This window comes from Hyaena hyaena, unplaced genomic scaffold (assembly GCF_003009895.1).
Source record: "Hyaena hyaena isolate Hyena2069 unplaced genomic scaffold, ASM300989v1 scaffold_19, whole genome shotgun sequence".
NCBI classification, from domain to species: Eukaryota; Metazoa; Chordata; class Mammalia; order Carnivora; family Hyaenidae; genus Hyaena; species Hyaena hyaena.
In genome coordinates, this window is record NW_024080651.1 from 3,194,244 (window position 1) to 3,210,373 (window position 16,130).

A 16,130-nucleotide genomic window follows, 5' to 3' on the forward strand; every position below is an offset into this window, starting at 1 on the left:
GGGCAAATTACAAGGATGACTGTAGATTCTTCCTTTTCTATATATATGCCCTTGGGTAACTCCATCCTACATGGTTCTGGGCTTGGCCATGTGACTTACTCTGGCCAATAGGATAAAAGCATATTCGGTAGAAACAGGCTCAGAAAATGCTTGTGCATTGCTGCTTCCACTCTCTTGCAGTTGGGGGAATCCTACAGTTGCCATGGGAAGAAGCTCAGAAAAACCTGCAAGATGGTGAGAGGCACATGGCCCAGATACTGTTATTCTCCTGGCCAATAGCATAGTGATTTTCAGAAATGTGAGTGAGACTGTCTTCAATGATCTGACCATCAGGCAAACCTCTAGTTGAACACACGAGCAAGCCCAGCAGAAATCACCCCAGACTGGAAAAGCCACTCAGCTGGCATACAGAATCCTAAGCTAAATAAATGGTTGTTATTTTAAGTCACTGTTTTTGAGTGATTTGCTACAAAGCAAAAACCAGTGGATACAAGTACAGATCAGCAATGCATTTTTTTAAATCATAGAAAAGAGATAAAATACCAAAAAATGAAAAAAGATTAATATGCTAAATTTAAAAAAGGAGACAATCAACTAAATACCATTATCGGAGAAGAAAGCCGAACTATGGTTGCCTGTAGTGAATGCCTATTAGATATTTATTGAAATCAATGAAATATAGCATACTTAATAAAGAGCATTAGGATCTGATAAGCTATACAAAAGAGCATATGTCCTCTGTATGTGGCAAAAAATAATCCCTCCCTTTCCCTCTGCAACAAATAGATCTTAATGGAATATTTTACCTATTTTGTCATCACACTTTTTTAAAAAACAATCAGTAAAAATTGGAAGGATTCAGAAGACTACTGAGATTATTATAAAGAGATGAAAAACGGTCAAAAAATAATTGGATACTTTGACTAAAAATTGTGTGTGTCTAAATACAAATATCACCATGAGGATAATCATCATTAATAACCATAATATATTTAAAAAACTATATGTGAAAAATGTTCTGCTAAATAAAACCATTATTTTATTTAATCCTCAATACAATCCTTCAAGGTTTGTGATGTTAACCCAACTTACAAATGGGAACACTGAGGCATATGGAGGTGAAGCCACGTGTAAGGAGAGAAAAACTTAGCTCCAAAGACCCAGCAGTTCTTGCTTCACATATGTATTGTTTCAATATACATGAATTTCAGTTACCACAGTTAAATGACACCAATTCCCTAATACCACAATTTAAACCTCAATTGCTATGGCATATTAACTGTGAGTAAATGCATAAAGTACAAATTCCGCTACTGGCTCTTCAGTCTACAACTGCTACATATAATTAAGAGATATGTATCATGATTAGTGACCAATCACATCACTCGTTTCAAAGTGTATGATGACTGGTCACTGCACATCTGTTATTCAGCTTACACAGAAACGGCAAAAAGGTGGTTGTATCACCACTTTATCTCCCAGTGACAAACCCATGTGGACATTTTCTAAAATTGTGTTTTGGAAAAGGAGAATTGAGGAACAAAAATGAGTGCAGCAAAGAAATAAAGAGTGATAATGCTGGAGGTAAAATTAAGCTCAAACACAAAGGGAGTTATAGAAGAAACAGTGGACCATGGGATGTTGACACAGCCACTGTTGAAGAGGTCCAGTTGGAAGAACTTAGTGAGGATGAACTTGTCAACATAAATGAGGAAAGTGGTTGTGACCAAAAGGCTACAAATGTTCCAGAGAATATGATGCTGGCAAAATTACTGTAACTGCAGAAATGCTCAGAGATACTTCACAGTAAAGATTAACGTTTTAGAAGCTGACCCAAACTAGAAAGTAGTATGACAATTCGCCAAGGCACAGATAAGATACTCTGTATTGTAAGTTACAGGACAAGAAGAAAGCAACAAGAACTATTCAAATAACTACAATAATTTTTTTTACAAAAACACAAAACAAATTCTCAGTGTTTCTAACATTTTAAATCACAGTGTACTGGGGCGCCTGGGTGGCTTAGTCGGTTAAGCGTCCGACTTTCGCTTAGGTCATGATCTTACGGTTCATGGGTTCGAGCCCCGCGTCGGGCTCTGTGCTGACTGCCAGCTCAGAGCCTGGAGCCTGTTTCAGTCTGTGACTCCCTCTCTCTCTGACCCTCCCCTGCTCACGCTGTCTCTCTCTCCTAGAAATAAATAAAACATTAAANCCTCTCTCTCTGACCCTCCCCTGCTCACGCTGTCTCTCTCTCCTAGAAATAAATAAAACATTAAAAAATTAAAAAAAAAAAAAAAAGACTCAGATACACTCAAGTAACATGTATATAAAGATATAAATAATTAATGGAAATTAGCAAAATGACTATCATATTCACAGAAACTCAATTCAGCTTTTAGGAAAGATGAGAATGGAACTAGACAAACTTAGCCCTTGGCATAAACAGGAAGGAAGAAGAAAAAGGAAAAGACTGGACCAATAAGAAGAAGAGGTTTGTCATCACAGTAGAAAGTAATAAAGGGGGAAATATAACCACTTGTACTGAGTATTGAATATCAGATCACTTGGAAATATGGAATAACAGAAAGTTTTTCATTAGAATATTGTTACAATGAAAAAATTCACAACAAAATAAGAATGAAACTATAATAACCTGGACTAAGATATATACGGAATACATATAAGAAAGAATGCAGAAGGGTTATTGACCGATTTGATGAATAAATGAAAAAGGAAACAAATAAATATTGTAAATGAATAAGACTAGTAACTAGGAACAATGACCCTAAAAAGAAAACTCGAGAACATCAAGAAAGCCACTTGGCCTAAGGAGGCAAGATGACTTGGTTGGGATCCACTGAACATGAGGAACCTTAGATCACTGTGAGGACATCACTTCTGTTTCCACTAACTACTGAGCAAGATTCTAGTGAAGCCACTCCCACACAGAAAACAACTACAAAATGGAGATAAAATGGAGATAAAAAAAGAACCTATCTGAAAGCACTGGAGAGTGAATAGAGTTTGAGCCCCTTGTCAGACTCTGTGCTGAAACCTTGGGGCCTGGAGCCCGCTTTGGATTCTGTGTCTCCCTCTCTCTCTCTCTCTGCCCCTCCCCGGCTCACTCCCTAGCTCTCTCTCAAAAATAAATAAAACAACACTTAGCCTTAGGTCATGATCTCACTGTTCTTGGGTTCGCACCCCGCATCAGGCTCTGTGCTGACAGCTCAAAGCGTGGAGCCTGCTTCAAATTCTGTGTCTCCTGCTCTCTCTGACCCTCCAACACTCACACTCGGTCTCCCTCTCAAAAATAAATAATACATTTAAAAATAGAAAAAAGGAAGAAAGAGAGCAAATTAAATGTAAGATAATTAGAAGGAAATAATAAAGGGCAGAAATTGATGAAGAGAAAATGTACAATAATATTGATAATCAAATTAATAGCTGATTAGAAAGATGAATAAAATTGATAAATCTCTAAGCAGACTAATGAGATAAAAGAGAGAAATTAATTAATATCAAATTAATATCCAGAATGAAAGAAAGGACATCACTAAATATCCTACAGAAATTAAAAGAATAGTAAGGGACTGTTATCAATAAATTTATACCAATAAATATGCAACCCAAATTAAATGTAAAAATTAAGTTAGACAAACAAAATACCAAACTAAGAAGAATCCAGAAAACTTGAATGGTCTTTTATCAATCACAGAAACTGAATGCATAATTAAAACTTTCCCACACAGGCATCTGGGTGGCTCAGTGAGTTGGGTGTCTGACTCCTGATCTCGGCTAAGGTATTGATCTTGAGGTCCATGGGGTCAGGACTGGCATCAGGCTCTGTGCTCATAGCGTGCAGCCTGCTTGGGATTCTTTCTTTCCCTTTCTCTCCCCCTCCCCACCTCTCAAAATAAATAAACTTTAAATTAAAAATAAATAAAAATAAAACCTTCCCACAAAGAAAACCCCATGCAATTATGGCTTAATTGATAAATTCTACCAAATATTTAAGGAAGAAATAATGACAATCCAACAAAAACTCTTTCAAAAAATACAAGAAGAGAGAACACTACAGGGTGCCTGGGTGGCTCAGTTGGTTGAGCATCCGGCTTCGGCTCAGGTCATGCTCTCATGGTTCGTGGTTCGAGTCCCGCGTTGGGCTCTGTGCTGGCAGCTCAGAGCCTGAAGCCTGCTTTGGATTCTGTGTCCCTCTCTCTCTCTGACCCTCCCCTGCTCACACTGTCTCTCTCAATCTCTCTCTCTCTCTCAAAAATAAATAAAACATTAAAAAAATGTTTAAATATTAAAAAAAAAGAACACTTCACAACTCATTGTATGAAGCCAGTATCACTCTGATACCAAAATCAAAGACATCATCAGAAAAAAAAAACATAGATCAATGTCCTTCATAAAGATGAAAACTCTTAACAAAATTTTAGCAAACCAACAATATATAAAGGGATTAAGACATAATAACTAGGTGGTATTTATCCCATGGAATGCAATCTTGGCTTAATATTCCAAAAACAAAATCAATTTAATTTACCATATTAACAGACTAAATGAGAAAAAATTATAATTTTATAATTTCAATAATTGAAGAAAAATGACAAAAGCCAACACTCAGACATAAAAGAAATTGAACGGAACATCCTCCACCAGATTAAGGACATCATTCTCAACAAAAAAAAGTTCAATGTCTTCCCATTAAGATTAAGAATGACTAAAGGAAGTTTCCTCTCAACATTTCTATTCAGAATTAGACTGGATACCCTAACAGGTACAATGGATCATGAGAAAGAAATAAAAAGCATATGCAAAAAAAAAAAACAAAAAACTGTCATTACTTACAGGTTATATGATCGTGTGCAGAAAACATCCTAAGACATCTGCAAAAATCCCCACTAGAACTTAATAGTGAATTCAACAGGGTCACATGACACAAAATACAAAAATACATTCCATTTCTATAGACTACCAATGAAAAAATAGAAAATAAAAAATTTTAAATCAATTTACAAGAGCATCAAAAAACAAAACACTTAGGAATAAATTTAATAAAATATGTACAAGAACTGAACACTAAAAACTACAAAAGACTGCAAAGGAAAAATGAAAGGACTAAAGAAATGGGAACAGACACCATGTTTACGGATTTGAAGACTGAACAAAGTTAAGATGGCAATTCTCTCCAAACTGCTCTAAAAGTTCAATACAATCCAATTAATTTCCCAGGAGGCTTTGTGAAGAAATTGATAATCTGATTTCATAACTTATATAAAAATGCAAAGACAACAAAAAACAAAGACAACAGCAAAAACAACCTAGAAAAAGAAGAAAGATGAAAGACTCAGGGGAGCCCAGATGGCTTAGTTGCTTAAACGTCTGACTTTTGATTTTGGCTCATGTCATGATCTCACAGTTCATGAGATCAAGCCCTGCATGGGGCTACAAGCTGACAGCAAGGAACTTGCTTGGGATTCTTTCTCCCTCTCTCTCTACACCTCCCCAACTCAAACATGCATTCTCTCTCTCTCTCAAATTAAATCAACATAAAAAAAAAAGATGGAAAACTCACAATATCTGATGTCAAGACTTACAATGAAGCTATAGTAATCAAGACAGTGCAGTTAAGGCATAGGATGGATAGACAGGTCAATGGAACAAAATAGAGAGACCAATAATAGCACCGTATTTTTATGGTCAAATGATTTGTGACAAAGGCATCAAAGTTAATTCAATGAGGAAAGGATAGTCTTTTCAACAAATGTTGCTGGAACATGGTTATCTGTATTGAAAAAGATAATAATAAATCTTGACCCCTACCTCACAACATACTGCAAAATTTACTTGATATGAATCAAAGACCTGAAGGTAAAAACTATAAAAATTCTAGAAGAAAACCTAAGAAAAACTTTATAATCCTGAGTCAGATAAATATTTCTTAAACAGGACACAAAAAGAATGAATATAGGGGCGCCTGGGTGGCTTAGTCGGTTAAGCGTCCGACTTTCGCTTAGGTCATGATCTCGCGGTTCGTGGGTTTGGGCCCCGCGTCGGGCTCTGTGCTGACTGCCAGCTCAGAGCCTGGAGCCTGTTTCAGTCTGTGACTCCCTCTCTCTCTCTGACCCTCCCCTGATCACGCTGTCTCTCTCTCTCTCTCCTAGAAATAAATAAAACATTTAAAAAAAAAGGAATGAATATAAACAGACAACAGCTAAGAGGCAGTTAGGGATAACTATCATTTGGTAATAACACTGGGTTTATTCTTTTTGGGAGGCTTTTATAGTGCTTTGTTTATATCCCTTTTGCACTCCATAACACACCAAAATCATTTCTCATTCAGACAAAATAGAGATAAATAAAAAGACTACTCAATCTCTGGAGTCCTGGGATGTTTACATAAAAAATTACCATAGAGGGGCGCCACGGTGCCTCAGTCGGTTAAGTGTACGACTTCAGCTCAGGTCATGAGCTCACGGTTCATGGGTTCGAGCCCCGTGTCAGGCTCTGAGCTGACAGCTGGGTCAGAGCCTGGAGCCTGTTTTGGTTTCTGTGTCTCCCTCTTTCTCTGACCCTCCCCTGCTCATGCTCTCTCTCTCACTCTAGAGCTCTCATACTCGCTCTAAAAAATAAACCAAAAAAAAACTTTTTTTAACTACCATAGAGACAGATAGAAATTGGATGGGGAGCCTGGGTGGCTCAGTTGGTTAAGTGTCCAACTTCGGCTTGGGTCATGATCTCACGGTTCGTGGGTTCAAGCCCAGCATCAGGCTCTGTGCTGACAGTTCAGAGCTTGGAGCCTGTTTTAGATTCTGTGTCTCACTTTCTCTCTGATCCTCCCCTGCTCACGCTGTCTCTCTCTCTCTCAGAAATATATAAAACATTAAAATAAATTTTTTAAAAATAATTAAGAAAAGAAATTGGAATTTATGTTTTCCCTAATCAAACTAGACAATAATGACATTTCAGAAAAAGACTTTGAAAGTCAAAAAGATTTTAATAAAAAAGTTAGAAAAGTCAAAATAGACCAATAATAGCCTCACACTTTTATGCTCAAATGATTTATGACAAAGGCACCAAAGATGATTCAATGGAGAAAGGATAGTCTTTTCAACAAAGAAAAACAAATTGATAAAATTTAAATAGATATATCTTCACAACAAAACAACACAACTGAGCCTTCTTTTATATTTTAAGTATATTCCTAGAAAAAATAAGTATAAAATAAAGTTTTATGAAATGGAAAGAATTTATACAGTAGTGGAAATTTCTTTATAAGTTAATTTTATTATGAATCACATTGTATAAGATTTCAAAAATAAAAACTAATTTACATTTTATATAATTCTAAATATTCCTTAGTTCTTCTTGAAGCCAAATATGGAGCTGAAATATTAATGCAAATGGTAAAAATACAAGTTTACTTATCATAAAGGGAAAAACATTAGACTAAAACTTTATAAAATTACCTTAAAATGTTGATTTTTTTCTTTTCTATTCATAATAATGCACCTTTTTCAGCTAGTGTGTGTGTGTGTGTGTACGTGCGCACGCTAAATCCAAGAGGTTGACAAAAGAAAGCAGAATGATAGAAAAAGGAAGAAGATAAAAGTTTAAAAATGTTCACAAATATAGGGAAGGACACAAAATAAGTGAATCCAAAAAAGGAAGAATAGAGATACTTAATTTGAATATTAAGCTACTTATCAGGCTCACTGCAATCAACCACAGGTTTAAAAGAAGAAGCAAAAGAGAAAGAGAAGACACATGCCAAGCTTTGCTAGAATAATTTACTTATTTGTATCTTGAATAAAAATGTCACAATCATAGCTATTATCTATCAAACACATACTATGTACAAGTAGCAAATTATCTCTGACTCTTAAATAGCCTCACAAGGTCGGTATTATTATCCCATTTATCTTTCTTAACCCTAGAGAGGTTAAGAAATTTTTGGAAAGCCATACAAGAAAAAGCCATTAACCAAAGAGAAGGAATTTGAACCTGGGTCTGTCCTTTGAAAACAGCATTCTAACTCCCAAGTGGTGTCATATAACAATTTTAAAAATAGATTTTGTTTAATTAACAGTAATTATAGTTACAAAAGAACTCCTCTAGGGAATTACAAAATACTAAACAATTCATGAGGCAGCAGCAATACTGGAAATTCCACTGAAGGAGGCCAAAAGCACCTACCACAGTTAGAGTATAAATTAATATGACTACAGCATTAATAAGACAGTAAGAATATTTTTTAAATCTCTAGCAAATATCCATTAACCTTTGTTAATACAATTGAAAGCCAAGAATGGGATCAAATGGTTTTGTGGGTCAATAAAAAATATCTCATAAACACGTCGGTACATCTTAAGAAATCTTTTCTAAAATGAAATAGGGTTTAGACAGTGAACAGGCACACTGAAAATAAAGTATTTAGAAAACAAGGATCATTCAAACCTTAATGTATTCAAGGGAACATAGATAATTAAAATGATGTATTAGGAAAAAATGTTTTTCTGATTAAAGACCATTCTGAAAACAAGCAGTGAATGACAGGAAATAAAATTAATTCTTTTAAATTCAAAGAAAAAATCTCCATCTAAAACATCTGTGTAAAAAGGAGATGTGGAAACCTATATAAATGACTAAAATGTATCCTATCAAGAAGCTGAGTGGAAAAAAATTTCAAATTTCAAACATATAGGAAAAGAATTAAACCTGAACATGGAGAGCATTGTTCTAAAGCATAAAAAGGGAAGCCATTCACTAGCATACCAGCTCAATGAGGCCATTCAACATTTTGCTGAAGTACAGAGTATTAAAATATTAATAACTGCAAATTCAATAAAATGTTACATTAAAATAAGAAGTCAGCACAAAAGTGTCTGTAAAAGTAAATGAAATTTCTACCTTTGGCCATTTTGGATTGAGAAGTCGAGCTTTGATTGCATCGTCCAGTGCCTTGTCATACTGCTGGATTTTCATATAGGCTGCAGATCTATTGCTGTATAAGATGCAGTTCTGAGGGTCAACAGCCAGGGCTTCATTGTACAGAACAATAGCTGTATGAAAATCTCCATCATGACAGGCCTGGTTACTCTGACGAACTTTCTCAACAAATTCAGCTTTGCTCAACACTGGTCCATCAGGACTTCTCCGACCAATAGTCTTAGCACCAAAGAGAGGAATCTACAAACAAAGAAACTTTGTCAGATAATCCAGAGGGTTTCTTTGTCTGAACTTCAAGAGAACAGGGACATTCTGGGGTGCCTGGGTGGTTCAGTTGGTTGAGCGTCCAGCTTCGGCTCAGGCCATTTTCATGGTTCATGAGTTCAAGCTCCACACTGGGCTCTCTGCTATTAGCGCACAGCCCGCTTCAGATCTTCTGTCTCCCTCTCTCTCTGCCCCTTCCCCACTTGTGCTCTCTTTTTCAAAAATAAAAATAAATAAATAAAAGAACAGGGACATTCTTCATGTTCTACTTTATACAATAAACTTTTATAGCCTGAAAGACAATAAACTTTCCAAGAAGCAGCCAACAGAGTACTTTAAATGCTTATGTATGTATATGTATATGTTTTTATACAAACATATATATAAAACATACATATTTAAGGATACTTGGGTGGCTCCATTGGTTAAGCATTCTAATCTTGATCTCTGCTCAGGTTCTTGTGTTCTTGTGGTTTATGAGATCGAGCCCTATATCGGGCTCTACCCTCACAGAGGAACCTGCTGCTTGGGATTCTCTCTCTCCCTCTCTCTCTGCCTCTCTCTCTCTCAAAATAAACTTTAAAAACAATACATATTTATATTTATATTTTTTTGATTGAGAGAATGAATGAATGAATGCAAAAGAACACTCAGACTTTTTCTTGGCAATTTACAGTTATATTAAGGGAAGGAGCCTGGCTGGCTAACTCAATAGAGTATGAAACTCTTGATCTCAGGACCTGAGTTTAACCATATGTTGGGTGCAGAGATTACATACATACACACATGCATAAACTTATTTACGTTAAGGGAGAAAATACAAATATAAGCCAATACAGAAAGTATGATCTCATCTATATTGAGACAGTTGCACTCAGAAAATGAAAGAAACAATCAAAATATTAACTATGCTAAGTTATCTCTGGAAATAAAATTATGGATTATCTTTATTTTCTTATCCAAACATTATACAAAAGCATATGTTAAGTTCTAAAATTTTTTAAAAATTAAACTTTATAAACATAAATTTTAATGTACCAATGACTCTTTTAGCTGGCAAATTTGGTAATTTGGCTTCTACCGTGGAATTTCAAAGACAAACACCAGTTTTTGGAAATCACCAAAAAGGAAAAGAAAACACCTGCCGTAAATTGTATCTTGGCAATTTAAGACCTGTTTTTTATGTTGATTTCTTCCAAATCATTAAGTTTCCTATGACTTAATAACACTGGCCTTAAAACCAAAGGGAATGAATGAGTCAAATATTACTCATTTTTAAAATAGGAAAATTATGAACTGCCTCAGAGTCCCAAGAGAAGAAACTTAAGACATCAGTATCCAGAGAGACCATTTGCAATTCTAAGCAGACTTGCCCTGAGTAAAATTAAAACAAAAAGTGTAAAGTATAATTTTCTTCCTCATGTCTTTCTTTAAGACTAAGTCCAGTCCCTCCATTCAAAAGAGGACAGGGGCACCTGGCTGGCTCAGGTGGTAGAACATATGACTCTTAATCTCAGGGTTATGAGTTTGAGTCCCACACAGGGTACAGAGAGAGATATTACTAAATAAATAAATCTTAAAAGAGAGAAAGAGAGAGAGAGATAAAGGGCAGATCTGAGATTTAATACACCAATACTTAAAAAGCATCAGACCCCTCACAGAGGACAAAGGACAAAATCCACAGAAAGGAAGAAGAAAGGCAGAGCTAATCTCCCACATAGACAATCACTATTTTTCCTATTTACAGGAATATCATGTCCTAGATTTCCATGACAATTTGAAACATTAAAAATATTCTTGGGGGGCTCAGGTGGCTCAATTAGTTGAGTGTCCAACTCTTGGTTTCCGGCTCAGGTCATGATCTTACAGCTCAAGAATTCAAGCCTCTCATTGGGCTCTGTGCTGGCAGTGCAATGCCTGGTTAGGATTCTCTCTCTCTCCCTCTCTCTCTCTCTGCCCCTCCCCTGCTTACACTCACTCTCAAAAAATAAAATAAAACTTGAAAATAAAATATAATACTGTAGAAATGCCAAAATATCAGTGTTAAAATTATATCCCTCAACTTCCTCATACTGGAAATGACAAACCAAGAATGTATTCTGTATGTATTAGTTTTTTATTGATATTTTAAATTATGATCATGAAATATACTGCTTGAAAATTAACAGACTATATAACATTTACCAAACAACAAGGATTTTCCTAAAGAGTCTTGATTTTTTATTTTTTTATCTATATCAATCAAACCAATGTATGAGATATTGACAATGTACAAAACTGATTTCCTTTTGGGAAATAAAGTCATCAGGACTCCAAAATAAGGGGAGTACTAGCCATAAATTATGAAAACCAATTCTGTATTTGAAAACTCAAGGGTATGACATAAAAATATAAATAACAGCCTTTAACAGTAAAATGATTAGGTTCAAATACAGCTTAAAAGTGAAAAAGACATGATTCTACTATTAGAGCATTTCCTACTTCTGAGAGTAATAATTTGGTTCATTGTCAATACAAATAAGAATCAAATTAAGAAAAGAAAGTTTCTGCATTCTACCACCTCCATATACGGTAATATAAAATAACATTTCCCAAATTATACACCCCTACAAACCCTAGGTCCTCAGGATGTTTGGAGGAACAAAGTAAAATGAGTTTCTGTTTTAGTGGACAACCTCCAAGCTTTTATTCTACACACTGTGAATCTGAGAGGGGAGATACCATACATACAGGATCAAAGGATCTTTTTGGTAGAGTATCTTCCCAGACAGGAAATTGCTAAAACCTCTGATATAAAGTAGAGCACCTAGCTGGCCCAGCTGGTAGAGTATGTGACCCTTGATCTCAGGGTCATGAGTTCAAGCCCCATGTTGGGTGTAGAACCTACTTAAAAACAAAAAGCAAACAAACAAAAACCCTCTGATATAAATTACTAAATAAAGCCTCTGAGAGCAAAGTAAAACCCCATGGAAAAGCACTAGTGCAGAAAGATCATAAATACTAGAGAATTCCAACATCATCACCACCATATGTCCATAAATTTAAAAGAAAAAGGCACTCTAGTAAGTGTCCACAGAAGCTTCTAATGTGTCAAACTACGTCTGTTTCTAATAAGCTAGTTACAGTGTTGTTCTTAGGAGGCTAATAGCATTTTGTGTACAGTTTCAAAAAAGGAATATAATTTACCTAGTCCCTCTTTATCTTCTCTGCTATCAATAAATATGGCATGACAGAGAGGGGGGAAAAAAGGCCTTTGCATGTATTTTCAGATTATATATACAGTATTTGGAATAACTGGCCATATTAAATTCAGAAACAATTAGAGTGGATTGTACCATGGATATTTTAAAAAATAAAATGAAATTTCAGGGCACCTGGGTGGCTCAGTTGTTAAGCATCTGACTTTGGCTCAGATCATGATCTCACATTCCTGAGTTCAAGTCCCACATCAGGTGAGCTCATGCCCTGCTTCAGGTGAACAAGAGTCCCACTTTGGGTGAGCTCTAGCCCCACTTCAAGTAAAAACATGAGCCCACTTCGGGTGAACCCCGCTTCTTTCTCCCTCTCTCTCTCTCCCTCTCTCTCTCTCTATCCCTCCTGGGATTCTCTCTCTCTGACCCTCACTCAGTTGTGCTCTCTCTCAAAAAAATAAATTAAATGAAATTAAATTAAATTTTGAATCACTAATTTAATTAGGTTAACTGATTATGCTATTCTTTCTTTCCTCATATATTTCCCATATTTACAGTTTATGGATGTCAACAAATATTTTCTCTGACCCTCTGACAAACTCATCTTGAAATGACAGTGGCAATAACACAGATGAAACAGGCTCAGAATATTCAGCCACACACAATTACCACACTGTAGTAGTTCCAGACGAGTTATAAATTTTGACTATTCAAATGAAATAGAAAAATTCTTATCCTTTATATCAAAAAATGATACATGAATCAAAGAATTAAATGTTTAAAATAAAACTATTAAATTATTAAAATGAAACAGAACAATTTTTTTATCATATAAGCTGAGGAAGGCCTTTTTAATTACAACACAACCTAAAGACATAACAGAAAAGACTGACAAATCTGACAACATAAAAGTTTTAAATATCTTAGTGGAAAAAAATAAATTTAAACAAAGTGAAAAGATGAGTAATAAATCAATTTTAAAGCTCTTTGCAACATCTAATAAAAAGCTAATTTTCTGGGGCGCCTGGGTGGCTTAGTCAGTTAGGCGTTCAACTTTCACTTAGGTCATGATCTCGTGGTTCATAGGTTCGAGTCCCGCATCGGGCTCTGTGCTGACTGCCAGCTCAGAGCCTGAAGCCTGTTTCGGAGTCTGTGTCTCCCTCTCTCTCTGACCCTCCCCTGCTCATGCTGTCTCTCTCTCTCTCTCTCTCTCTCTCCTAGAAATGAATAAAATATTTTAAAAAAAATTTTTTTTAAAAACGCTAATTTTCTTACTACATAAAACTCTACAAATAAAAAAATCCAATGAACAAAGAATATGCACAAGCAGATCATAAGAAAGGAGATCCACATGGCTTTTAAGCACATTTTTTAATGTGTGACTTTTTTTTTTTTTAAGTAAGCTCTAGGCCCAACATGGAGCTTGAACTCACGACCTTGAGATCAAGAGTCACATGCTCTACCAACAGAACCAGCCAGGTACCCATGACTTCAGTTCTTTAAAAAAAAAAATTAAACCTTAAAATATTATTTTTCTTCTCTCATACTAACGGAAAAAAAAATTATCAGTACGTTTTCATGGTAAGGGGGATAAAGAAAAATTTACATTCATACATTGCTGATAGAAGTGGAAACTGATATGATTTCATTATAGAACTAAGGAATAGCTACAAATGGTACATATCCTTTGAATTCTAGAAATTTTTTCCACTTCTGGTAATTTATCCTGCAGATACATTTACCTATGTAAGCAAAGTCACATATACAAGATATTTGTAACAGCATCATTTGTATTAGCATGAGGTTAGAAGTAATCTAATTGTTAGACAACAGGAAAACAGATAAATTAGTTTTCATTAGATCAATATAATTAGATCAATAATTGATACTACAAATCCAGCCAAAAGAATGAGGCAGCTTTTATATACTGATATGGAAAGACAGAAAAACACAAGATGCAGAAATGAGATTCAGAATATGTTATATTCCATGAAAAAAGGGGGGAAGGAAATAATACATAAACATATACACTCTTACATGCTTAAATATATATGGATTAATTATTCCAGAAACTATAGATAAACCAGCAGAGTAACTGCCTCAATAGAATATTATTTCAGGACTGGAAACTAGGATTAGGAAAGTATCTAACATTTCCATTTTATACTGTCTGATATTTTACTATATGTATACATTAGCTATTTTTTTTTAAATATGAAAAAAAAAGTCTCAAAACAGAGCATAGCTTACTTTTATATATCAGGGCACACATATATAGTTGTAGAATCTGTTCACTTTCTAAATGTGTCTGCCTGAGAAGACAAAAGAGAGATACAAAACAAGTCTTTGTCACCTGTCCCAGAGCTGCACAGCCTACAGGAAGAGGGCTACCACTTTTTAAGTCTTACAAAGTCATTCTCCACTCACCAAGTTATTATTATGCTTAGAGAGTAGGAACTTTTTTGAATTTATACCAAAGTCCCATATGGATAACACATATTAGTCGTGTATTTTAAAAAATAAAACAGGTAAGACAAAATCTTACTAGAGAATTGACTTTATAATAAAGAATTCAAAGTACATTCCAAAACTAAACTATGTAATACCTCAAATTAACAACTTTGTGGATGGGTTTACAAGATGTGACATAACAAATGGCAGGATTAATAAACTGGGGGAAAAGTCCACAGAAAATACCCAAAATGAAATACACCCAAAAAGAAAGGGGTGGGAGAGAAAGTAGGTACATAAGAGACATAATAAGAAACATGCCCAAGAAGTCTAACACACCTATAGTGAAATCCCAGAAGAAAGAGAAGAAAGAAGCAATATTTGAATACCTCATGAACAAGAATTTTCTAAAACTGATGAAAGACATCAACACAAAGAATACTGAACCAACTGCTTTAAGAACTTCATCCAACCCCAAGATAATATCACAAAGAAAACTAGACCTATACACATCATGGTCAAACTCCTAAAAACCAAAAACAAAGAGGAAATGTTAAAACAGAGGAAGGGAAAAGGCACATTATTTTCTAACCTAGAAGTCTATACCCAGAGAAAATATCGTTCAAAAATGAAGTTGAAACAGGAGCCATCATACATTGCTGGTAGAACTTTAAATGGTAAAGCTATTGTGGAAAAGTTTGTCACATCCTCAAAAAGTTAAACATGGAGTTATAATATGACCCAGCAATTCCACTCCAAAGCATCTACCCAAATGAATTATTGTGTTCCACACAACACCTGGTACGCAAGTATTTATAGCAGCACCATTTATAAAAGCCAACAACTCAAATGAATGAATACACAAAATGTAGCATAACCAGACAATGGAACAATGAAAAGGAATAAACTACTGATACACATGAGCACATGGATGAATCTTTAAAACACTATGTTAAGAGAAAGAAGCCAGACATGGGCCACACTTTGTGTGATTCCACTTATATTAAATGTCTGTGAAAGGCGTGCCCATTGAGACAGAAAGCAAATCACTGGTTGCCAGGGGGCTAGAGGCAGGGGAAAATGGTTGACTCAATGAGGCTTTTTTTTTGAAGGTGATGGAAATGTTCTGGAATTAGTGGTGATGGTTGTGAATATACTAAAAAACACTGAGTTGCACACTTTTAAATGGTAAATTTTATGGTATGTTAATATATCTCAATTTTTCAAAAGGTAAAATAAGTATTTGTTGTTTTTTTTTTTTTTAAACAA

At 35.1% G+C, this 16,130-nt stretch overlaps 1 protein-coding gene across 1 annotated transcript in view; it reads right to left on the bottom strand.

Moving 5' to 3' along the window:
- TTC28 (tetratricopeptide repeat domain 28) overlaps positions 1–9,481 on the bottom strand; it is a 607,700-nt gene extending 598,219 nt beyond the window's left edge. The window contains exons 1-2 of the mRNA XM_039225918.1: positions 9,467–9,481; positions 8,917–9,195 (exon numbers count right to left, since the gene is read on the bottom strand). Of these exons, the coding sequence (XP_039081849.1) occupies positions 8,917–9,195; positions 9,467–9,481 (294 nt within the window). The remainder of the gene's footprint in view (positions 1–8,916; positions 9,196–9,466) is intronic.
- Between the last annotated feature and the right edge of the window lie 6,649 nt (positions 9,482–16,130).